This window comes from Gadus macrocephalus, chromosome 23 (genome assembly GCF_031168955.1).
Source record: "Gadus macrocephalus chromosome 23, ASM3116895v1".
In the NCBI taxonomy this organism is placed as follows: Eukaryota; Metazoa; Chordata; class Actinopteri; order Gadiformes; family Gadidae; genus Gadus; species Gadus macrocephalus.
In genome coordinates, this window is record NC_082404.1 from 15,879,869 (window position 1) to 15,905,414 (window position 25,546).

Below are 25,546 nucleotides of genomic sequence, written 5' to 3' on the forward strand. Positions count from 1 at the left end.
TAACTTCTCCCTGGTCTAAAGAGGGAAGCCTGGAGCCTATAAACTCCACAAGAGATGCTTTTATTGCCCATGTAGAGCCATGTAGAGATTTTGGGCCTTATCAATTCATATGTTGGGCCTCCAACCTAGACCACCCACCAGCCTAGAAAATCCATTTGACCACCCATAGATTGATAGACTAGCTCTAGTGTAGCGTACTGCTAATTACCCAATACTTAGCCTGCTGTCATTGACCATTGATGTATGAATGTTAGAGGTAATGAGTGGCATCTCTCATTACTGTTGCTGTTCTGGCAAAAGGCTTTCCTCTTGAGAAATTCATGGAATTCAGTGGTGCTTTACATTTTGGTCAATTTGTTCCCAAAGTTTGTCACATGCCAGTAATGTTACTCTGGCTCTAAACACCTCAGTAAAATGGGACAGAAAAGACAGACTGTCTTCATACTCTGCTATTACTTTTCACCACTAGGGGTCAGTATTCACAGACCTACCCTGGCTGTATAGTTGATAAGTAGAAGAAAATGTGTGTAGGCCTCAATAAACGGGACTCTCTAAATCGACGCCACTTCAACCTGGGCGGGACTTTACGTCCTTCGTCACTCGCAATGGGTGTGCATGTGTGCGCGTAGCCGTCACTCGCGATGGGTGTGCATGTGAGAAAGGTTTTGGCTTTTAGTGTCTATGGGTTGGTAATAACGTTTCTGATGATTTTTCTGATGGAAAAGTGGTCTTTTATTTCCATAATCTTTGTTCAGTGAACGCATAAACCCGTTTGTTAGTTAGCAGTTAAACAAAATGCGATCTCTTTGTTTACAGTTACCAACGACCAACTGATGATTGGGGGTTCGATTCCCTAGTGATGCAAGGTTTTTTCTTTCATTTTGGACTGCACACACATCGCGAGTGACGGATACTCGCACAATGTACACACATCACTGTCTTTACAATTTCTAGGCAACCGAAGTTTAAAGATTGTGTTTACATTTCCTGTTTCTTGGCTTTCTGACCGTAGTCCGGGAGCACAGGGGAGACGTTCCCTCCAGGCCCGATGTCCTTTCGGGGCTAACACCCTTCACTATAACCGGCAGTGGGTCTGTTTATAGGTCGGAAGACACGGGCACGGATTATCGGGGTTTGGTACTTTATTCAACAGTACACGTAACTCGAAAACACAACCGGACTCGTTTAATTCCTCCTAGACTGACACTCGCTCAATCGCTTGTCCACTCATTTGTCGACTCATTCGCTGACGTCACACACACACACACACACACACACACACACACACACACACACACACACACACACACAGACATTCTCGCGCACACACATACGCCACTCTCGTAACAATTGTCAAGTGGTTAACTCTTGAATCTTTTCAAAAGACCTGATGGGTTAGTGGTCAGAGAACAACACATTAACGCGGGGATAAGGGGTTAGATTCCTTAATGAAGCAAGCTTTTTCTTTCATATTGGACTGGATGTTTGTATGCCATTTTGCGTAACTTGTAGTTTATGATGAAGAAATGTTACTGGGGTTAAGGTTAGGGTAACGGTAAGGGTAAGACACAAAGTGTTTTTGCAACACAATATTTCTTACAATAACAGTCCAAAGTTTTGATGACTCCAGTAGGAAACTTAAGATACCTAGAGAAATGCGTGAGTGCTCACAAAACATCAACAAGTCAGCAGTGTGGTACAGGGTGATCATTTCTGATATACAGTACAAAAGCTGAAACTATTAGCCAGGAGTCGGAAAGATGCAGATGCAGACGTGGGAAGCAATAAGACACACCAACACACAGTTGCCTGTTGCAAAATGGTTCAGAGTTTAATAGAAATAGTTAGGGTTAGCTGGTATGGCGTTATCTGGTATGGCTATAGTCTAATGTTAGCTTAGTTTGTGTTGTTTCGTCATGTTAATCTATAGTAATAGTAAGTCATTTGTAGAAATATAGCCTATCATCACAGACTGTAGGAATGTCACCCACCCTCCATCGCGTACGACACTGACGCTCGTAATCGTGTAGTGCAAGGGAGTTTGTGCACAGATCCCTAAAACAAACGGCTACGCGCACACATGCACACCCATAGCGAGTGACGTAGGACGTAAAGTCCCGCCCAGGTCGAAGTGGCGTTGATTTACAGAGTCCCCTCAATAAACAGTTTCCCGGTTCATCCACCTGTCTACCTCATTCATTGATTCATATTCATGAATTTCATGTTTTACAACTATTTGATTAATATAAGATTCTATGATTCACTAGGTAGCTCTGTGATAACGGGCACCACAGGAAGGGGAATAAATAAAAACCTTTATTTGTATAAACTGGGTGACCTTTTCCTCCCCCTCAGGTTTCTGATTCTGATACCCCGACTTCTAGCTCAACGACAACGTGTCAAACTACTGACAGTCTGTTCTCCGTCTGTTCTGCTTGTAAGCGCAACGAGTGGAAGACTCTGTGCTGAAAACTGGATCCACGCAAGACTGAACCATGCAATAAAGAGAGAGAGGTGGAATATTTAGACTATATCAGTGGTTCCCAAACTTTTTGTGCCCAAGGCACACCAAAGGACAAATAAAAATTTCAAGGCACACCTGGTTGATCTCCATCAGGCAGAGCTTTGTGATGTCTACCACTCCCTCTATGGCGCGCCTCCTCTGCTCCTCGTTCTTACAATCCTCCTCCTCGTCCTCCCTCTGACTCTCTGAGCATTGTGGGTAATGCATCCATAGTAGACTGGAGACCTGGACACAAACACAATTACATATTGTTTCTCTGGATTCTCTTTAAGTACCAAACATGAAATGACTTCAGTGAAGACTTCCTATCCTCCTCCTGTCTGACATACACATACTATCAGTCCCTCTGTCTAGAACTACACACTCTATCACAACCTATGTCTAGATCACAAACTCTATCACTCACTCTGTCAAGAGCTACCCTCTAATCTCTCTCTATGATCTTCTAGATCACACACACACACACACACACACACACACACACACACACACACACACACACACACACACACACACACACACACACACACACACACACACACACACACACACACACACACACACACACACACACACCCTTAGGGGGGGGGTAAATTAGTACGATTCCAGGGGCGCAGCACTGACGGGGGCGCCCCAGAGGACACTGGTGGTATTATTAAAAGTATATGCAAAAAAAAAATATATATATATATTTTTCGGATTAAATCATCAAATTAAGGTGGTTTGTTTCCTTGTTTTGTTGTGGTTTGTTTCTCCATTTTTACAAAATCATAAGAAAGTCTTCACCCTATTATCACCCCTCTCATTTGTCATCATTTGGTACAGCCCAACGCTACTGCAGAGCAAAGTAGCAGCCAGGCAGATCATTGTGAAGCAAGTGCAGACTGCTAGTGTCTTAAACCAGCAGTCTAAAGTCAGTTTGTGTGTATCCCGGTCGGTGAAATTAAGAAGTCAGGTTATCAGGGGAGGAAAGAGAGAGAGGAAAGAGCCCAAAGCGGTCGACAGTTCGTCACCCAGTTTTTTACCAAGAAAGGTATATTCCTTCCTCTACACTTTCCCAACAACCTGATAAAAAGCCTAGCCTAGCAGCTAGCGCTACTGTAGCTAAAAATAATTACAGCCTGCACTGATGATAAAACTGAAAAGATTGTTTGCATTACCATTCACATGATATAATCCAATAGCCTACCTATCTACAAAAAGCCTACATTATTTTTACAAATCGAGCAGACTATTTAATATCTCCCGTATGCAGGCGTTGCCAAGCAACGTGGCCATAGCGTCTTCATAGGGTCAACGTCTTTCCAAGGTGTAAATTAACACTTTTTAACCTACACCCTCCAGCCAATCAGAATCGAGTATTCACCCAGACCATGGTATAATTAAGCAATAGATCACGCCGGGCTGTGGTATGTGCTCATTATACCACTGTTAAGGGGCGTTGTCCGGCCCCGACGCGCAGCGGAGGGCCGGCGACCCCCTTCACAGTGGTATAATGAGCACATACCACTGACTGAAGTGATCTATTGCTTTTATACAACGGTTACTGTTATGGCGAAACGAAATTCATAGACACACTACATTTAAAAAGAAACCAAGAAAGTCAAAATAGCCGTTTAATTAAAGAATACAAAAAAGTAGTCCCTCCTGGCTGCTGCTATGCATCGACGGTCGCTATGCAACACACTTTTGCGTCCCTCCGAGAGAAGGCTCCGATAGAGCGGTTTGCCGGCAATTTATCCTATGGAGCAGTTCACTCGCCGTGTGCCTAAGCTTTCGTTAGTCTCTCCATCGCCTTACTCACTCCAGGAGTAACAACATTTACACGCTCTCCATCATCCAACATATGTTTTACTTTGTAACTGTTTCTACTTCCAGGCGCGGAGTGATATGCAAACTTTCACAAAATGATCGGGCGTCATAGCAGTTATGTATACGCTCATTATACAACAGTTGGGAACCAATCAGATCGCTGGATATAGGTCCCCCGTTGTATAAATGGAGATAATGCAATGATTAACATTCCATACTGCTTGCCAGCATGATAATAACATTTATGTAAACAGATTTTGAATATTTATGATTGGCTGCATTACAATATTAGCAGACATTAAACTAAGGATACTTACATTTTAGCTGACTTTTAAATTTTAAGTCAGCTAAAATTACAAGTAGTCTACCCTTAGATTAATAGCTGCTATTTATTGTAGGCTAATGCAGCAAATTAAAACATACAAATACATATTTAGTCATGCCCAGCTCAATCCAATCAAATAGACTGTTGACAACATTGTTTAATATGTTCAGATAATTATGAGACATATTCTGAATTATACGATGTATCTTAGAGTCAGGGCCCTCTTCAAGCCATGATGATCCCACAGAAGAAACCAATGAGGTTGAAATAGAAGAAGGGGAGAAGGAGGACAGTCTAAGTAGAAGCAGCACTGTCTCAGTCTATTAGCCTATTTCTGTCTATAGTAACTACAACCCAGGTAAATGTGTAACTAAATACTAACTAACTATCTAGTGTACAAAGTAGCCTAGGTAAGTAGGTAGGTTTATCATGTTGTTATACAGTTGTTATTCATTTTTGACTACCCAACTTTGACCCAGTCTAACCCAATATTTAATGATTATAAAATGTGAGGGGGGGGGGCAACTGAATTCTGTCAGGGGGGCCAGAATTCCTAGGGACGTCCCTGCACACACAAACACTCTCTCTATCACTATGCCCTTAAGATCCGACAGTTCCAAGCCATCAATTATTAACTAATGTTACCGATGAAACTCTGACCGAACTGACCTCCCTGCAGAATAAAAGTCCACAATACAAACAAACTGTTCTGTCCCGTTCCCGTACCAGACGATCCGTATATAATCGCCCTCAACACGGTGAAACTAGTTACTGATGTTCTGACGCATACTCCTTCATTAAACCTCTTTTACACCACAAACATGGAAACAATGAGCTTGGACTGGAAACAGATTCATTTAGTAAGAATAAATTAATATAGTAAGAATACATCTCGTAAGAAAACAAGAATTCAGGAAACGGTACCTTATCTTTTCCGTGACGAATCGTGTGCTGCCCGTGTTGAATGGAAATATAGAAGCACAAATGCAAGGAAAGGAGGGAATAAAGAGATTTAGGTGTTCACCAAATAACAGAGAAGTGTTTAGAAGCGAGACAGAACATTTCAGTTTTGCCTGAGTCTAACATGTTCTAATGCTCTAGTATTAGAACATGTGGTACTTGTTGATTAGCTCACGTTGTTATTGCAATGAATACGCCCTCAGCTGATTAACTAATGCCAGCGTTTTTTTTTCAACTGAAAATTAGCCCCCATGTCAACCTTTTCTGCTCCTTGCTCCTTATCATGCTTATCATGCTACGCAGAATTACAAGGCTCTGCCGACTAAAACATGAAGCAATTCAAGAAGAGGCATAGATAGAATCGCCTTGTGCTCAACTGTCTTTTAATACATCTGACAGATTATGTCAAGGTTTTAAAATTATTAGTATTATTATTACCAGGTCATGTTATAACACAGCCGGAAATCGTGGATTTTCAGATAAAGACTAGCTAGCCTCTTTGACAGACAAAACAGCAGAAACTATGTTTGGTGCGCTCGTGCTGTATTTTTGGTTTTGTCAAACAGGAGACGCCCACCCACCAATCAGAGGTTAGAGATTCCTGCAGGAAGGTTGCGCTCGATTTCACTGGCCCATTTGAGCCTGTTCATTACAGCATCCATCCTCTCATTGCTTGTGTAAATGAGGAAACGATAGGTTGGGCTAAGGCAAGTTTTGGGTGGGCTTGAGCACACCCAAAAAAGGTCTAGCTTCGCCACTGCCGACTGTGTCATGCCTACACCCAATCAACTTCTCATTCAGTGGAAATAAAGACACTAGAAACACTGCCCTCTAGTGGTCGTACTTGGTTATAGCACAAACAACCTTTTATTGATTACGTCAAATACAGAACGGAACTTTGACAAGTTTAATCGAGGAGAATATTCAAACAAACCAAACAAAAGCAGAATCAACAGTATCCATTAGGAGCCCAGTTAGGGGCCCTTGAAGGAGCAGTGTGTGTGTGGGGGGGGGGGCCAAACCATCCTGAACAGAGGTCAGTCAGCCCCCGGGGTTTTGAGCAGCCCCTCTACTGTGAGGGAGGGCCCCCCAGGACTAAAGAGAAGGCCCAGCGTTTAGGACCCTCTGCTGTGAGGGAGAGCCCCCCAGGACTAAAGAGAAGGCTCAGCGTTTAGGACCCTCTGCTGTGAGGGGGAGCCCCCCAGGACTAAAGAGAAGGCTCAGCGTTTAGGACCCTCTGCTGTGAGGGAGAGCCCCCCAGGACTAAAGAGAAGGCCCAGCGTTTAGGACCCTCTGCTGTGAGGGAGAGCCCCCCAGGACTAAAGAGAAGGCCCAGCGTTTAGGACCCTCTCAGGGGGTGAGGATCAGGGGAGCGGTGAGAATGAGGGCGCGGCCCGCTGCTCTGGGCTATCGTCTATCTACTGGACATGACTGCAGTGTGGAGGTCCGGCCAGCAGGGGCAGCACTGAGGAGGCCTCAGTCCTTTGTTTGTTCTGGAAGAATGGCAGAACGTCTCACTGGTGTCCCACTGGTGTCTCACTGGGGTCTCACTGGTGTCTTACTGGTGTCCCACTGGTGTCTCACTGGTGTTCCCCTGGTGTCTCACTGCATGGTGTCCCACTGGTGTCTTACTGGTGTCTCACTGGTGTCCCCCTGGTGTCTCACTGGTGTCTTACTGGTGTTGAATCAATCCTCACTGATGGTGCGCCCTTGCATAACTTGAACTGCAAATGATTTAGATAAGTTAAACCCATGTCCTGAAACCCGTTGGAGGGTTAGCAGTAGAAGCTCCTCACTAACTCTGATGACTATCTATGTTTCATGAAGGAAGGAACTTCACAGATATTTCTAGATTAAATCAATAAACATAATTGTAACTGGGAAGTCAACTTGGAAAATCCCCGCTGGATATGAAGGGGTTAATATGCAGCGCCGATTGACAGCTGGGGGAATCCCTCCTCAGAGCGTTACCGCGTCATTGCGTCACGTTACCGCGTCATTGCGTCACCTTACCGGAAAGGACAGAAAGGGGAAGAGAGACTCTTTCAGGAAACGCCAGTTGCAAACAAATCAGACAACGTTCTGTCCAGCAGCAGCAAAGCTGCGCTAGAAAACGTGGAAAAAGCAGCGCTGGTACAGCCATAAAAAGCCTGGAGAAACGGCCGGTTTTTTACCTTGCAGTATATCTAGCAGTTTACCACTTGCAACCCACTTACAACTGTACCCACAATACCTACCTGCTACAACTTACCTGTACCTGTGAAAATACAAAAAGAAAAGTAAAGAGGAGTTAAAGAAGGAAAACTGTGTGGTCATTGCATGAGTGGAACCCAGTTAAACCTCCTATGGTCTGTACCAATCCCTTTCAAGCAGGGAAGCTGCACAAACACTAGATAGCTTGACAGTAAAAAACCGCTGTAAGCTGGAACAGTGAGACAGTAAAAAAACGGGACTGTAAGCTGGAACAGTGAAAACAGTGACCTGGAAAAAATAAAAGCACCCTGCAAACAGCAGGTGGACCCAAAACATCCAACATGGCTGAAACCATTGAGCAGCTCAAAAGTGAGCGGACAGTAGCCAAACGATCCTTCACACGACTAAGGAACAATATCATCAGAACTCACGACAGCATGTCAGAAGACCAGCTCCGAGATAGCTTCAGTAAAATCACCATTGCAGCCGAGAAAGTCATGGAAACCAATGACGAAGTCATGGCAGGTGTCATTGAAGAAGAGGAGGCAAAGCTGGATGAAGGAGGATCAGTTAAGCTGACCGAACAGCAAGGCGCTGACATAGCTAAGACCATCAGTGAATGTAATCAGAAGCTGAAGGAAGTTGAAGAGCTACTTGGAAAAGCACTCTGGACAAAGTTTGGAGATGAACTGCGCACAGCTGTAGAACTAGCAGAAGCTGAAGCTGATCGTGTTGGAAGAGTACATACCGACAGCAACCTTGACGCCTATGAATTTAGGCTCACTCACCTGAAAACACTTGTGGTTTCCGCAAAGAAAGCGCACTGCAAATGGCAGCAGTGGGTTCCGGTGGAAGACCAACGAGAGTTCCGTGGTCGGCTGAAAGAGCTGGAACACCAGTCAACCAGGCTGGTCTCTAGAAAGGCTGACTTCATAACGGCAAGACTACCGGAAAACACAACTGACACTGCCAGCAATCACAACTTTACTCCAACCATTAAGCTGAAACCCATAGCTCTCCCGAGATTCTCTGGCTACAAGCGTGATTTTCACAGGTGGAGAAGGGACTGGGAGTCACTCCAAAAACAGGGAGAAGTAACCGGCTCCAAAGAAGTGAAAAAGATACAGTTACTCGACAGTCTCGATGACAAGTTCAAAAAAGACTTTCGCCTGACCACCTATAACACTGCAGATGACATTCTCCGCGTCTTGGAGAACCGCTATGGAAATCGAACGGCTATCGCCATTGAAATAGTGGAAGACCTACAGAAGATGCCATTTGTCAAGAGTAGTCAACCAAGGAAAATTGTGGAGTTGATTCAAGCCGTGGAGAAAGCACTCGGGGACCTGAGTGACCTCGGAGACACCATAAAGGCGCCATAAAGAATCCCCTTGTAACAAAATCAATCGAGAGTAAACTCCCTGAATCCCTCAAAAAAGAGTGGCTTGTCTATGTAGCCGATCCAAATAATGGAGTAACGCCAGACAAACGGTTTGATCATCTCTTGGCATTCCTCCAGAAGCAAGAAGCTATCTATGAGGAGCTTGAGCAGCTACGAGATGAGGAGCCAAGTAAGCCAAGTTGGAGAGACAGGATTGAGCAGAAAAGTGCAAGAACCAAGTCTACAAAGTCAGCTGATGACCAAGGCTGTGTAGTCTGTGGTGATGCCAAACACAAGAGAAAACTCTACTTCTGCAAGCAATTCAAGGCTCTGACTGCAGCCGAAAGGAAGTCTTCGGTAAAGAAGTTGGGAGCGTGTACAAGATGCCTTGAGGTTCACGATGACCGGTCATCCTGCAAACCTGGCTTTCTATGCAAAAATCAAGACTGCAGAGAAGAACAGGCTGAGCATCACTTCTACCTCTGTCCTAAATCTATGTCAAAGAAGTCTGACAAGTCGGAAAAGGATACAAAGCAGTTCAGGGAGGTCTTCTCAAACGTTGCCTCCAGAGTCTTCACAACTTCAAATGACCAGCAAGGTCTACTTGAAAAAAGCGGGATGCAGGAGCTTCCAGTGATCATGATGCTACTCGTCGTCACAGCTAACGCCGGAGAGAAAGTCGGAACACTCATCGACTTAGCATCTGACACCAATTACATCACTCACAGAGCAGCAAGCCGTCTGAATCTGAAGAGTGAAAACATCATACTCATTGTCCATGGAGTAGCCGGAATGAAGGTCCAAGTAAAGACAAAGCGCTATCTCCTCAAAATCCGTGTATCCACTTCCAAGGACACACTGAGAGCACATCAATTGGTTTGCTATGGGCTTGAGAACATCGCAGATGTCCACAAAAGTGTAACACCTGCAGCCATTCTTCCCAGATGTACCTCTTGATGAGCTTGTGAGGCCCAAAGAGGTGGAGCTTCTCATTAGCCACAGAGAAGGCCGGCTAGCTCCACAGAGAGTCAAAGTTGTGGGGGACCTTGTACTGTGGGATGGACCCCTCGGGAAAACGGTTGGAGGAACCCACCCCAAACTGTTCGAGGAGGTTGAAGTGTCAGCCCACATGTCAAAGACGCATTTTGCAAGATCAATGAGAGCGGCAGCTGTGAAATATGAAGAGCTCACGTACAGTCCAGAACAGAACATCTCAAACAAAGAAGTATTCGAAATACAAGGATCAACCGCTTCAACCAGCAAACAAAGCTTCCTGGAGTGGTGGCACTGGGATAGCATTGGCGCCGCATGCGAGCCCAGATGCGGCGGCTGCCGTTGCGGAAATTGCCAGCCCGGTGGCAAAGAAATGACCCTTGCAGAAGAAAGGGAGCTTGAGGTGGTAAAAGAAGGACTCACGTATGTCATGAGCGATGATCACAGCAGACAACCACATTGGCACGCAAAGTATCCCTGGCTAGAGGATCCAGCCTCACTGCCGAACAACAGAGGAGCAGTGGAAGCAACATTCCTGAGGACAAAGAAGCAGCTAGCCAAAGCACCGTGGAAGTGGAAGAAGTCTGCTTACAAAGCTCAGGTGCATGACATGGTGGAAAGAGGAGCTGCAGTCAAGTTGACTGAAGAACAGATCATTACCTGGAAGGGACCAGTATGGTTTGTAAGTCACCTTATAGCACCAAACCCACACTCTGTAACAACCCCGGTAAGACTCGTCTGGAATAGCAGTCAAAAGTTCAAAGGAACCAGCATGAACGACCTACTGATGAAGGGGCCAGACGTCCTCAACCAGATACGTGCTGTCCTCCTGAGGTTCAGAGGGGGAACCAACGCTGCCTTAGGGGACATCACAAAAATGTACAACTCAGTATGGTTGGAAGACCGTGAGATGCACCTCCACAGGTTCCTCTGGCGAGACTCAGAAGAGGAGGAGATGGAGGAGTACGCTATCACCAGAGTCAACATTGGTGATAAACCGGCAGGCTGCATTGCACAGCTCGCAATGCGAGAAACAGCCAACCTACCTTCCTTTGCCCACCTCGAAGAGGAGCGAGGAGTACTTCATAATGACAGCTATGTCGACGACATCCTAACATCTCACAATGACCTTGAGAAACTGAAAACTATCACAGCGAATGTGGAGCTAATCCTGAAAGCTGGAGGTTTCCTGTTGAAGCCTTGGGTCTTCTCAGGCCAAAGTGGGAGGAAGGTGAAAGACGATGCGAGCAGGACCAAAGGTAACAACATGGTTCTCCTGAATCAAATGAGGGATGACGAGAACAAAGCACTTGGTCTAGGTTACCTCGTGGAAGAGGATAAGCTCCATGTCATGTCATCCATAAACTTCTCAAAGAGAAAGCAGAAGATGCGACTTGGCCAAGACCTTCTACTAGACCAAGTAAGAGCGCAGACCCCCAACCCTTTGACAAGAAGGGACCTCCTGAGTCAAGTCTCAGGGTTATATGATCCAGTTGGCCTGGTGACTCCTGCCAAGCAAAAGGGTGCCATCCTTGTGCGGAGAGCATTCCAGGAGGCAAAGAGTGTCAACTGCCCTGTCAAAGACACCTGGGACACAGCATTGTCAGACAGCCTCAGAGAGGATGCAGTCCGGCTCTTCGAAGAGTATGTACAACTCGGGTGGATTACATTCACCAGGGCCATAATGCCTCCAAGCTTCAGTGGAGAACCTTGGGCAATAACATTCTCAGATGGAAGCGAGCAGGCCTACGGCGCAGTGATGTACCTCCGGTGGAACACTGAGCAGGGCCCAGTCGTCACTCTAGTGGAGTCCAAGGCAAAGCTAACTCCTTTAGACCACAAAGGTGATGCTGTCAAAGCAGAGATGTGCGGAGCAGTGTTTGCCTCACGGCTCAAAAAGTACTTCGAACAGCACAGCAAGATCCGAGTTGACAAGTGGTTCCATATCATTGACAGCCAAACAGTTCTCGGTGCAATCCAAAGGGAGAGCTATGGTTATCAAACCTTCTTTGCAAACAGGATCGGCGAGATCCAGAACACAACAGCAATCCGAGATTGGTGGTGGATTCCTGGTCCTCTCAATATTGCTGATATCATAACCAGAGGGGCCAGTCCTCAAGACCTGGATGAAAGTTCAGAATGGCAGAACGGACCAACATTCTTGAAGCTACCAGTGGATGAGTGGCCAGTTAAATCTGCCAAAGAGTTGGTGATGGCTGCCAGAGACCAAGGGCGTAGGAACCGGGGGGGACGGAGGGGACGTGTCCCCTCCAATTTTCGAGACAGGCGCATTTGTCCCCCCCAAAAAATATACCGCAAAATATCTTTTTTTTTTTTTTTTTTTTTTTTACTCACTTGCTTTTATTTTGAAAGCGCAACACAGCGTCTTGTCACCTGCCCCATGTATGGCAGCGCGCAGGGTTGGGGGCGGTTGGGAGTTATAAGGACTTAAGGCTGGAAACGCCTTCAAATCGCTGCCTAGAAGGTTGCCTGCTTTCCATCGGGGACGTAAGCGCCGCGGAACGGCTGCGCCGCTGTCACCGCTGCTGATCGCTGCCAGCCTGCAACTCTAATCGCGTGATCTCGCGTGAATACGGCTGTCTCGCAAGACAGCCATAAGCTGCCGCATCCCCTCAACGGCTCAGACTGTTTGAGATGCGGGTGTCTGCAGCTAACGCAACAGGTTAGAGCTGTTAAAATGAAAAGACAGCAGCAGAAGAGCAGAGAAGTTTTAGTGTCCTCCGCAGGCTCAAAACCTGGCTCCGGTCCACAATGTCTCAAAACAGACTCAACCATGTTGCTGTCTGTCATGCCCATCAGGATAGACTTGACTTACTGACAAGAAGTCAATTTGCAAGCATTTCGTGGCTGCAAATGACAGGAGAAGAAAACATTTTGGCTAGGCCATTGTTTTTCAACCTTTTGTGTGTCACGGCACGTTTGACACTGTTGGATAACACTACAGTGCTATCTAGCTTTTATTTGTATCAGTTCTACACACTAATTTATATTTATCAGTTCATTACATCCATTCTAATGTCGTTTTCGTTTGCCTTCACACACCAATCAGTTAGTGGAAATGTTTGAATAATATCACATACTCGAGATTAAAAACAAGTTACATTTACGTTTACATTTAGGGCATTTAGCAGCCGCTTTTATCCAAAGCGACTTACAATAAGTACATTTGTCATAAGAAGTGCAACAATATATCGCTGTCGGTAGGCCTACAGAAAGGATGTTCATAGAACCATTGGTGTATTAAAATTCTTGATGCTGTTTTTCCCTTTAACCTTAACCTTTGCCTGTGTGTTCATTGAGGCATAAGATACAACTAAGAAAAGAAAAGGTATTCAGAAAATACGAATTCAAATTTAGATAAATATTTTTCACATGTTATTTATCAGTCTACAAAACTGTATGATAAGGCCTGCAATTAAATAATTGATTTGATATGTATCAGTTCAATACTGCCATTCAAAATGTGTTTTCCTTTACAAATGTATATTTTTAGAAGAATAAAATACATTTGTGAATGTTTTGCAGTGTAGTTCATTTATGACATATTTCTCTTCGAACCATCAATGGATCTGTCAGGTTTCCGATATGTGTCCCCTCCAATGTTAAACACGTTCCTACGCCCCTGCCAGAGACGGTGTCAACAGATTACAGAAGAAAGCGTTTGTTGCTGCACTGACCCGAGCACAAGCCAAGGCACAACTGCTGCCGGATCCAAAGGATACTGACACGCAGAAGCCTACTGAACTAAAGCAAGACCAGGAACCAACTCAGACCCAAACACAACCAAAGAGGCCACCAGCAGGATCAACTGTCCAAGAACTGGTGGATGTCAAGCGGTTCAGTAACCTAAGCCGACTTGTCAAAACAGTCGCCTGGATCCGGAGAGCAGCAAGGATGTTCATGAAAGGGAACAAGCGAACTGCAAACAATCCAAAGTGGGAGGCAGTGTCGTTTTCAAAAGTCATCTCAGTGACAGAGAGGGAAGACGCCCTAAAAGACATCTTCCTTGCGGCACAGCAAAGTGCATCCTTCCCAAGCACAACCACAGACAGGCTGGTGGTGTACAGAGACCAAGAGACTGGATTGTTGGTCTGTGGGGGTCGTGTGCAGATCTTCAATGAAGATAAAGTTGCTGTCCCCATCTTGCCTTACGAAGCCTGGGTGTCGACACTGTTAGCACGAGAAGCCCACGAGGAGAACCACGATGGAGTGGCCGGGACCTTGCTCAAGATGAGAAGAAGAGCATGGGTCGTGAAAGGTCGGAGAATTGCTCAAAAAACGGTCGAAAACTGCATGTTCTGCAGGAAAATTAAAGCCAAAAGATGCCAGCAAATAATGGGTGATCTACCTCCAGAGAGGACAGAACCAGCTGCCCCATTCCACTACACAACAGTCGACCTCTTCGGACCCTACCAAGTCAGGGATGATGTAAAGAAAAGAGTGTCACTGAAGGTTTGGGGAATTGTGTTTTGTTGCATGGCCTCCAGAGCTATTCACACCGAGCTGGTGAACTCTCAGTCCACAGAGAGTTTTCTGTTTGCCTACCAGAGGTTCACAGCACTAAGAGGTCATCCAAAGAAAATCTGGTCAGATCCTGGGACCAACTTCATTGGGGCTAAGCCAGTCCTAGAAGAACAGTACCGATTCCTTGCCAATCTTGACAAAGCTACCCTGGAGGAGAGAGCTGCCAAGGATGGCACAGAATGGTCGTGGAAGATTCATCCAGCCGATTCTCCACACCGGAATGGTGCCACAGAAGCTGCTGTGCGCATTGTCAAGAGAGCACTGCAGAGTCTTGGAGGAGAGTCCGGCCTAAGTTGGAGTGAATTCCAAACAACTCTCTACACGGCTGCCAATCTTGCAAATGAAAGACCAATTGACGCCAGGACACAGAGCCGAGAAGACAGCGTCCAGTTCATCACTCCTAACTGTCTCCTGCTCGGACGAGCATCACAGGGTGGAGATGTCAGAACATTCGACTTCAGTGACTATCCCTACAAAAGGCTTAGAGAAATGCAAGCGCAAGTTAAGTTCTGGAGGAACTGGAGTCAACTTGCTGGTCCTAACTTATTCGTAAGGAACAAATGGCATACCGCCAAGAGAAATGTCGCAGTCGGGGACATCGTCTGGATGGCGGACCAAAACGCCCTTAGGGGTCAGTTCAGGATTGCAAGAGTGGTTAGCGTCAACTTGGACAGCAAAGGAGTTGTGAGGGACGTCAATGTCAGAACCTTCCCAAGCTACCCCGTTCCTGTCACAAGGCCTACCGGAGCAAAAGTAAGTCACCGAACATCTAAGAAATTCAAAGAAAAGATCCCAGCAGCAGTTCTTCACAGAGACGTAAGGCGACTAGTGGTCTTGCTTCCCACCGAAGAACAGAACTAAACATCTGACCCAAGTTGCTCCTGTAACATGCGACCTCCCAGGTGTCTCCATTGGAAGGTCGAGTGGGAGGTGTGAAGTCAACTTGGAAAATCCCCGCTGGATATGAAGGGGTTAATATGCAGCGCCGATTGACAGCTGGGGGAATCCCTCCTCAGAGCGTTACCGCGTCATTGCGTCACGTTACCGCGTCATTGCGTCACCTTACCGGAAAGGACAGAAAGGGGAAGAGAGACTCTTTCAGGAAACGCCAGTTGCAAACAAATCAGACAACGTTCTGTCCAGCAGCAGCAAAGCTGCGCTAGAAAACGTGGAAAAAGCAGCGCTGGTACAGCCATAAAAAGCCTGGAGAAACGGCCGGTTTTTTACCTTGCAGTATACCTAGCAGTTTACCACTTGCAACCCACTTACAACTGTACCCACAATACCTACCTGCTACAACTTACCTGTACCTGTGAAAATACAAAAAGAAAAGTAAAGAGGAGTTAAAGAAGGAAAACGGTGTGGTCATTGCATGAGTGGAACCCAGTTAAACCTCCTATGGTCTGTACCAATCCCTTTCAAGCAGGGAAGCTGCACAAACACTAGATAGCTTGACAGTAACTCTGTAATGTGTCTGTAATGCGTATGTTAATGTGTGTATGTGAGCGTGTGGTGTGTATATAGCCCACCAGATTACTTACTTTTGTTTTAGTATATGCGTATGTGTTCAGACTCCACTGTTGTGTGTGTGGAAATAACCTCTCCACACACTGATGAAGGGGTGACTAGAGACTTTAACTAAAGGGAAGAATGTTGACTTGTTGTTCCCAACAGAACACAAAGAAACAATTTTCCGACATCACAGGTGGGCGTGTCCACCTAGATGTGTGACGGAGAGATGAGCAACGTTTGCTACAGTCCACTGGGTAGGCTGGTAGACTGATCTATCCAGCACACATCTAGGTGGACACGCCCACCTGTGATGTCATAAGGGGCCGATTTCCAAAACGGCTTGTAACGGCTAATCACACCACACCTGGTGGCATGTCATGGGACCTTTAACTCTCCGCGTTGTCCTCGGCCCAGGATCACCAACCCCGTAGCTGCCTGCCATCCACCCCGTGTGCTCCTCTGCCTGCCCAGCTGCCTGGAATCCACCCTTGCCGGTCCATCTCCTGTTGTTGTTCCCTGCCTCCTGCAGGTCGTCCTGTCCACCAACATCGCATAGACCAGCATCACCCTCAACGACGCGGTGTACGTCATCCACTCCTGCAAGTAAGAAACCCGGTCATGATGTTTGTGAATGTGTCTTTGTATTGACTGTGTATATACTTTGGGTTTTGACCCAGTGTCTGAACACAGGCCACCTATATAAGGTGGCCTGTGTTCTATTATGTGCCTTTGGTTGCACCATGTACAGCACTTTGGCCAATGAAAACAGTTTTTAAATGTGCCTTATGAATGGATTTTACTTACTTACTCACTGTGGGGATTGTTGATGTTTCCTTGGGGTTGGTCCACCAGAAGTGGACGCTGTGGACAGCAACGACGAGCTGCCCTCTCTGGGACGCCCCGTGGCCCACCGTGGAGCCCCGCCTGGGCGAGATGATGGTCATGGGAGGCATCTTCAAGGGAGCGTCCTGCTCCCACCATAACCGCTCGTTTACATATCATAGAGGAGGGGGAGGGGAAGAGGAGGAGGGGGACAAGGAGGTGAAGAAGGAGGAGGAGGCGGTGGAGGTGGTGGGGGAGGAGGAAGAGGGGGAGGGGGGAGGGGATGATGATCATGGGAGGCCTCTTCAAGTGGGTGTCATGGTCCCCACCACCAGCGCTCATTCCCATCTATTCTGTATCTATGTTTGAACACTGCGTCCAGAAGCCAAACTCATTTGAGTTACTAGTGCTTGTATTGAAGTTACTCGTCTCTTTTCCAACAGTTACCTGTTACTATTTTAACTAGTGACTTTATATTGTTGATCCTTGCTTCGTTAGATGAGTACTAGGCCCTGTCCCATTCCTCTCCCCTTAACGAGAACACTTCCCTCCACAATAAAGAGTGAAGTGATAGTGAAGATCGTTCCCTATGAAATGTGACACCACTATAATTAATATTATGCAGATTAGCGTAGTGAACGTGCTCCCCTACGTCACGCGCAGCACCGACGTGTCTACACTACAGGAAGGAGCCTACTACTATTTTTATTCACGTTTGATAATGTCAGCCTTGTGTCGAAAATAAGACAACCTACACATTCAGATCGTACAGTTAAATCCAGTATACGGATAAATAATTTAACATAATGTTTAACTGTTTGAGAAACATGGAAAAATAGCCGCTTGCTGAGTTCTCAACGTGTCCTGGGTCATACGTGATACTCCCTTGGCTGTAAGTGAGGTACCGAGCTGGCGAGCTGCCAAGGGACTTTAAGGGGAAATAGGCCCTCTCTCTTGCCCCTAAGTATTGGATCACCCTACCCCTCCGAGGGAACGCACAACTTCTAGGGCTAGGGCTCAAATCTAGGGCTAGGGGGAATAATAGGATGGGGCCCTAGTTACTATTGCAGCCCTTCTAGGCGCTATAAATGTTATACGATGTGGTTTGAATTAAACAGCACATGACCAAACCATTAATTTTAGAAATCAACTCTATTCTAGTCTTCTCTTCTGGTGTGCGTGTGTGTCACGCACACCAGACACAAATCAGTACCTTCCTATAGAGCGCACTCTATAGGAAAGTACTGATTTGTGTCAACCTGACAACGTTGCTCAATCAAGTATCGCTTAATCAAAGAGTCCCGATTCTCCCATGAATGGATTCCTATTCCCCCAGCCCCTGCTTGCTCTGCCCTGAGTCAAACCCCTGCATCCAGACATCGTAGCTCCGTTGCTTTTCTTGCATTTCATCGACATTTGGCCTCCGGATGGAGTCGGTCTGAAATGTTGGTCATCGGTCATCGTATGACGTGTGTCTAACCTGAGAACCATGAGTGTGTTTATCAGAGGGTCTGATGAGCCGGGTGTTGAACGCGGAGGGGGCAGACAACGGTCTGGATGTGGTGGTCAGCCTGTTGACCTTTGGGCTCCTACCCCAACGTGTGCGTCTACATGGAGAAGCGGAGGATCCTGACCCCGGAATGAGGCGACGCCCTCATCCACAAGACCTCCGTCGACTGTCCTTCAGCAGCCAGGACATGACCTTCCCCTCGCCCTGCTTCGACTTCGGGGAGAAGGTCAGCAGATATTTGCGTTCTCAAAATGACAAAATATCTGTATTGTATATTAACAGAAAAAAATTTATCAAAATTGAAGAGATTGATAATCTGGGAAACTACAAAAATCACAGCACATTATCGGTCCCAAAATGTATCAAGAAAAATATGAAAATGGTTTGAATTTGATTGACAAGGGGTGTGTATGTGTGTGTGTGTGTGTGTGTGTGTGTGTGTGTGTGTGTGTGTGTGTGTGTGTGTGTGTGTGTGTGTGTGGTACTACCTGGAGGACTGCATCCAGCTGACCCACTTCGTCCCGCCGTCCAATGACAGCAAGGATAAGGAGGGAGGAGATGAGGACGTAAGGAAACCTTTGCACCATGTAACGTGAAATACCATCTAAGGGCCTGATGCTTAACCACAGGCCTGCTGTCTCTGAACCAATCAGAGGGGAGTGTGTCTATGTTCCCCGCTCGGGGAACATAGGACCCGGGGAACATCCCGGGTCCAACATTACTATCTAAATCGCTGTCTAATCAATACTTCATTCACTGCCTCTTCCGTGGTCATTACAATATTATGAATAGACTGCATGGAGAAAGTTAATGCTGTTACTTTAGTCGATAAAGTCTATAAATTCAACCCCCGACTGGTTGAAGGAATTCGGGTGGCTAGTTTATGATGCTAAGAACATGAAAATGTTCTATACATTTTGTAAGGAAGCCCCATCGGCAATGGCAGGCTCCTCTCTGTTTATAACGGGGAACCCTAACCTGAAACGCGATGCTGTGGTGAAACACATCGAGTCCACTAGGCATTCTCGCTGTCCCGATTTCTATATAAATCGCACCCAGCCCAATAACCCTGGTACGGTGGAAGCCGAAATTGGTACTGTTTTGTGTAGCCTAAATGTAATCTTGTCTATAGTATTTATTTGTCTTAATTTTGCTTTAGTAAGTTGGTGCTGTTGGTGTGTGCAATTTCTGCAACAAAAATCTATTGTGCCCCCATTTTTTTTTTTCTGTGCTCCTACATTTTTTAACTTAGGGGCACGAGTGCTCCTGAAAAAAAAAGTTAGTGTAGAGCCCTGGTTGGAGGTAACATCTCCAGAAGACTTGGAGGATTTCAACTGAACTAATGGGAAGAATTGTCTGAACACACGAGAACGTTCAGTTGACCCACTGAGTAGTTTATTAACATTATGCTTTATGAACAATTACAAATCATAAACAGGTATCTTTAATGACTGAACATGTTGACTTGTTGTTCCCAAAGGAACACAAAGAAACTATCTTCCGTTTAAAGTAATTTACAACATCGTTACCCTTTCCCATAGAATGCTTATCATCATTTATGATTATGTTGTTACATCTGCTTTAAATTACAGTCCATGGCATGGCAAAATATAAACAGATTTTGGGTTCCTTTAATACGATGTTGAAAATAGATAAAATATTATAGCAAAATAAAGTACCATCAATCAACATTTAAAACACATTTTACATTAGAAAGTAAATCTTTGTACAACCTGCTTAACCCAAAGATCTTCCTTTTCATGGTTTACGCTGAACCTTTCAGAAGCCCAATAAAATGAATAATTTGGACTACAGTGGAGTATTTAAATCAATCACAAAGTGTTGTACTTCCACTGAACGGGTTGACCCTTCAGAGCACCAACAGCTGCTGCTCAACAACCCGATGCACTACAGGTACGTCCATGGGTCCACACTATTCAAACGTCCCCCTAACAGCTGGTCCTCAACAACGTCAGGACTGTGAGGACCCCCCAGACCAAAGCGGCCCCCTCTAATCTGACGCTCAGCAGCCCAGCTGAACACAGAGAGGGCTGAGAGATGAACCACGGGAGACACTGATGTTACCTGCTGCTTACCACCGGCACACAGACCTGCTGTGGGTTTAGATCCATGAACGATGTGTGTGTGAGTGCATGTCTGTGTAAATAAGTCTGTGTACGTGTGTGTGTGTGTGTGTGTGTGTGTGTGTGTGTGTGTGTGTGTGTGTGTGTGTGTGTGTGTGTGTGTGTGTGTGTGTGAATAAGTCTGTATACGTTTGTGTGTGTGTGTTTATAGAGTGCGATGTGTTTGTTTGTGTGTGTGTGTGTGTTAATTTCTATGTACATATGTGTTTGTTGGTTTGGGTGTGTTTATGACTGTCTACATGTGCGTGCAAGCACACGCAAAGACACACAAAGACCCATGGCACACACAAAGACCCATGGCACGCACATGTGCGTGCCATGGGTCTTTGTGTGTGCTTGTGTATCTACAATGGACACTCCCAGAGACACTGAGGAACCAGGCTTACGTAACCCAACCCCATGGAGGAGGACCTCCTGGGTGAAGGAGGCCTGGAAGGTGTGGATGTGTGTCAGTGTGTCTGAGGACCCTCCTCCACCTGGAGACACTCTGTAGAAAGACAGAGAGCCAGCAGGCCGGTCCAGATACACTCCTACTCTGTTAGAGCGAGGGGGGGGGAGACGTATGGCTCTCATACTACCGTTGTGATCGGCACTGTAGACATCATCATTGTCGTCATCACAAACAAGACTCCAGGACTTGTTGTTCCATCCAAGCTGGCTGTCATCACCCGCTCCTCTCCTTGTCATTCCTCTGTATGCCACTCCTATATGAACCCGTCTTCCCCACTCTACCTCCCAGTAGCAGCGGCCAGTCAGACCCTCTCTACACAACACCTGGTGCTGGACGTCAAACCTCTCTGGGTGATCCGGACACGACTGGGCCTCTTCAACCCGCGTCACCTTCCTGCTGTCCTCAGACAGAGAGAGTCGTCTGTGGGCTGTGTTTGGGTCCAGTGTGAGTTCACAGGCATCTGACGGGAGGAACATGATTAGGCTGCTAAACCAATATTATTAATTATAATTATCATCATCATCTTCATCATTATTAAATAAACAGCATCACCAGCTCTAATTGAAATCTAAGATGAAACACATGCATCATTCAAAACATGTTAATATGATTATTATGTGCTATAGCTAATGTAATGACCGGAATTAAAACAAAATGATAATTATTATAATAGTGACAAGATGATAGTATAATTTAATAGTTTTTGAATATAAAATAGACATGTAATTATGATTTACAGTATCCTGATTATTATGGTGTTACGTCTAATGTTGTAAAATCATCACTCATGATATAATCACAGCAATTATGTTAATGTTTATATATGTAAGATACATGATGTCAGTCATCAGCTTCATTCCCAGATTTCTGAATGAACACTCCTGCTGTGTGGATGGACTTTCCCTCTCAATCGTTAGTGTGCATTGTGATGAATCAAACAGACACTTACACTTCTTTAGAGCTGGTTTCAGTCTCCACACTCCACTGTGCTCCACACTGGGGGGGAAACAAAGTGAGAGCAGCATGAAACATTCACCTTCATCATCTGCTGTCTCATCACTTTTCAGAGGGTTGAATCCTTGTAGGAGACATTGTCTCTGAATGGTGAGCTGTCCTTTCCATACCTGAGAGTGTCCAGTCTCCAGGGTGGATCCTCCAGTCCAGCAGAGAGCAGGGCAGCACCTGAGTCTCCTGGGTGATTGTAGCTCAGGTCCAGCTCTCTCAGATGGGAGGGGTTGGAGCTCAGGGCTGAAGCCAGAGAAGCAAAGCCTTCCTGTGTGACCAGGCAGCCAGACAACCTACACACACACACACACACACACACACACACACACACACACACACACACACACACACACACACACACACACACACACACACACACACACACACACACACACAACATGCTAGCAGTTAACAGGACAGCAACCCCTCACCCTCACATCAGCTGGCCAGTGTTCTGTCAGCTACAATAACCTGTTAACTCATAACACACTAGCAGCTAAAAAAGACAGCAAAGATAAACAACCCTTCAAACTAACATATATTTTTTTATGTTCCTGAAATCCTCGTCCTCTAAAGTTCTGTTCCTCCTCTGGCCTCTCATTCTCCCATCTGTGGTCCACTGGCATGTTGAACCCAGCCTACAAATGAATAATGATGCTCAATCTGTCGGGGATCTTAAACCCAGCTCAGACCAAAGATTCGCCTCGCAACGACTTGTAACAAGGCTGTTTTGGAACTTCGCCGGGGAAAAGTTGCAGCAGTTGTGGTAGAAATTAATGATTATATTCTATGGTAAACCATGAATAATATCAGGCCTATATATCTAATGGTAGAAAACATTTAAAGCGTCTCTGGATTCTGATCCAGGGCCTGACACGGTGCCACAGAGTCTGGGGTCAGGGCGCATGTTGGAAGGAACCCACCAGAGGAGCAGGAAGCTACGGGGTTAATGCGTGCTGACCGCAGCCTGGTGTCCTAAATTATTTTGTTGACAATTTGGTTCGACGAATTTATGATTGATTGTGGGCGGAAACCTCAAACAAAGAAACTGTTTTGTGTGTGTGAATAAAGAGGAGGCCGCGATCCGTTGACCGCCAGTGCTTTGCAAACCATGCGCCTTTATTGATGCTTATTTGTGGGTAGCAATAAAGTCTCTGTCAATACTTGCTCCGGACCCCTCGATTTATTTTCCTCTCTCTTAAATTAGTCAAAGTGTTTTGTGTCAAATCGCCAGGTCCAGTTTTAGAACACAACGACATACCTATTTCTCTTCAGCCAATCAGGACACACCACAGAACAACTTGTACATCACGGCCTTACTCCGTCCTGGTCCCGTACTGTCCACAGTACATGTTAGCTATGAACTTTGTTATGGTTACATGCGGCCATTCCCACATGCCCCCATTCAGACACCTTTTAGTAGGCCTACTGCCATTCCGACAGTCTACCAATCAGTGGCGCCATCTTCAGGTCAATATTGGGGGATCGTAATTATTTAGTTCAAATGTGTTCAACCAAAAAGTGCCATTTCAGTATTATTTATCTGTAATTTATTTGATTAATTCCAAATTTTGTTTGTGATGATGTATGAAATAACCCATTCCATCAATTGACGACTGCATTTTACAAGTGTGTTATGAGTGGCATGGCATGCACTCATTTAACATGCCCTGGGAATGTATAAATATTCTTGAAACTTAAAACTGGACTGGACATCAGAGTTGGATTAAACTCAATGCAGGACAACTATAGGAGTAGATTGGACGAACATTGGAACGAAATTAATTGTTTGGAGTGCTGCGGCAGAACAAATCAAGGAATGGGCGCAGTATCGGCCCAAAAGCAACAGGCCTGCAATGCCCTTTACAAAGTAGGAAGGCGAGAATATAGCCTAGCCCCCCCCCCCTTTACACACAAATTCTCGAAGGGGATCAATAAAAATAAACCAACAGTTTTTGCAAATAGAAATCTCGTTACAAAGAATGGCGTAGGCACCCTGTTTATGCTGCTGAATACTAATTAGGCTTCAAATTCTCGGCTTTCTAACTCGCCGTCCTCTCCTTATCAGGCTTTTTTACACTAACAAGCCGGTACGGTCACAGCTTGGTACACCCGGCGATTTCACCGTCTTATCTCAAGTTTCCCGTGTAAAACCGATGGGGTCAAATCCCCCTACCATGGTTCACTGGAGAAGGCGGGATGGGATTTGCACGGGGTCTAGACCTCTTAAGAATCATTTGCATACTCCTGAATGTTTTGATTTTTTTATGAAGGAAGACACCCGCATGCAAGAATGAGTTCACGTAGAGTGTAGGCTGCAAACGCGATTAACTATTTAGTGCAAAAACACCAACATATTTCCCGACAAAAGCCTCCAAGGACAGTTCCTCTGCGTCTCTCTTGTAGAACGCACCATCTTTCAACTTCTTTGTTTAATGCGCTTACGTGATCAGCAGCTCGCGGTGTCACTTATTCTCCAGTTAGAACTGCTCATGATGATATCGCTGGGTTGTCTCTGTGGAGACAGCGCAGCAACACCTCTACCCAAGCCCCCCACCCCGGAACCGCTGACCCGTCGCATTTACATCAGAATGAAACCCAATAAACCTCCCGGACCCTAAATGTGTGTGCAGGGTCCGGCAGGGTAAATTGGGGTGCTAGCTCAAGCAGACCCCGAAGCCGCCGCCAGGCGCGTCCATTTGCGCCGCCATTTGGAATTTCAGCCGCCGCCATACAATAATTGTATAAGCCAAAATAAGCCGCCATCTGATAAACTTTGGCTGAGCCAGCTAGAATTATTTGCATCAATTAATAATTCTATCACATAGTAGGGCGTTGACTCTGAATGTGAATGAAGTATTGATCAGACAGCGATTTATTAGAAACCTAATAAACCGTTGGAACACGCAAGACCAGTAACCATAGCAAAGCCGGTAAACAAACCTTGCGAAGCCCAATCCTGGATTTACTGAAGGAATTTAATGGTCAAAATATTATTACTAAACATTCGAATATATTCGAATATTAATATTAATAAACAAACGAACTTCGAATTAGATTTTTGAAAAAAAAAAACAGCCACAAACGAACTTCGAATTTGATTTTTTGACAAAATAATTCAGCCATTTGTAGCCATGAAAGAATTGGCGGCTGCAGCAGCCATTTCGATTTTTTGCAGCAGTTTGAACTGTCCCACTTTTAGAACGTCGCAGCCCGTCTCGTCGCAAGGAGTTGGAAGGAGTTGCGAGTTGCAAGTCGTTGCGAGGCTAATCTTTGGTCTGAACTGGGCTTTAGACACGTGTCGTCTGTTCTTTTAGATCACAGCCCACCTAGTCCTGGATCCTCCCTTACTATTAAACAAACCCAAAG

General features: G+C 45.7%; 2 protein-coding genes and 1 long non-coding RNA gene across 3 annotated transcripts in view; all 3 read right to left on the reverse strand.

The window, feature by feature from the left end:
* The window catches only part of LOC132452742 (NACHT, LRR and PYD domains-containing protein 12-like), a gene marked incomplete at its 5' end in the record, with an annotated part of 161,259 nt that overhangs the window by 66,317 nt on the left and 69,396 nt on the right, over positions 1 to 25,546 (reverse strand). The gene's annotated exons all lie outside the window — the stretch shown is intronic.
* On the reverse strand, positions 6,866 to 19,052 carry LOC132452775 (uncharacterized). Its single transcript, XR_009524502.1, has 3 exons — positions 17,058 to 19,052; positions 16,275 to 16,842; positions 6,866 to 7,345 (listed from the first exon to the last, which is right to left on the reverse strand). It is a non-coding gene; the product is annotated as an uncharacterized LOC132452775 (long non-coding RNA).
* LOC132452754 (tripartite motif-containing protein 16-like) lies at positions 20,727 to 25,067 on the reverse strand. The gene is made up of 3 exons (XM_060045544.1): positions 22,297 to 25,067; positions 22,122 to 22,168; positions 20,727 to 21,632 (listed from the first exon to the last, which is right to left on the reverse strand). The coding sequence occupies exons 1-3, from the start codon at positions 22,575 to 22,577 to the stop codon at positions 20,947 to 20,949; spliced, it is 1,014 nt and encodes a 337-aa protein (XP_059901527.1). The 5' UTR covers positions 22,578 to 25,067; the 3' UTR covers positions 20,727 to 20,946.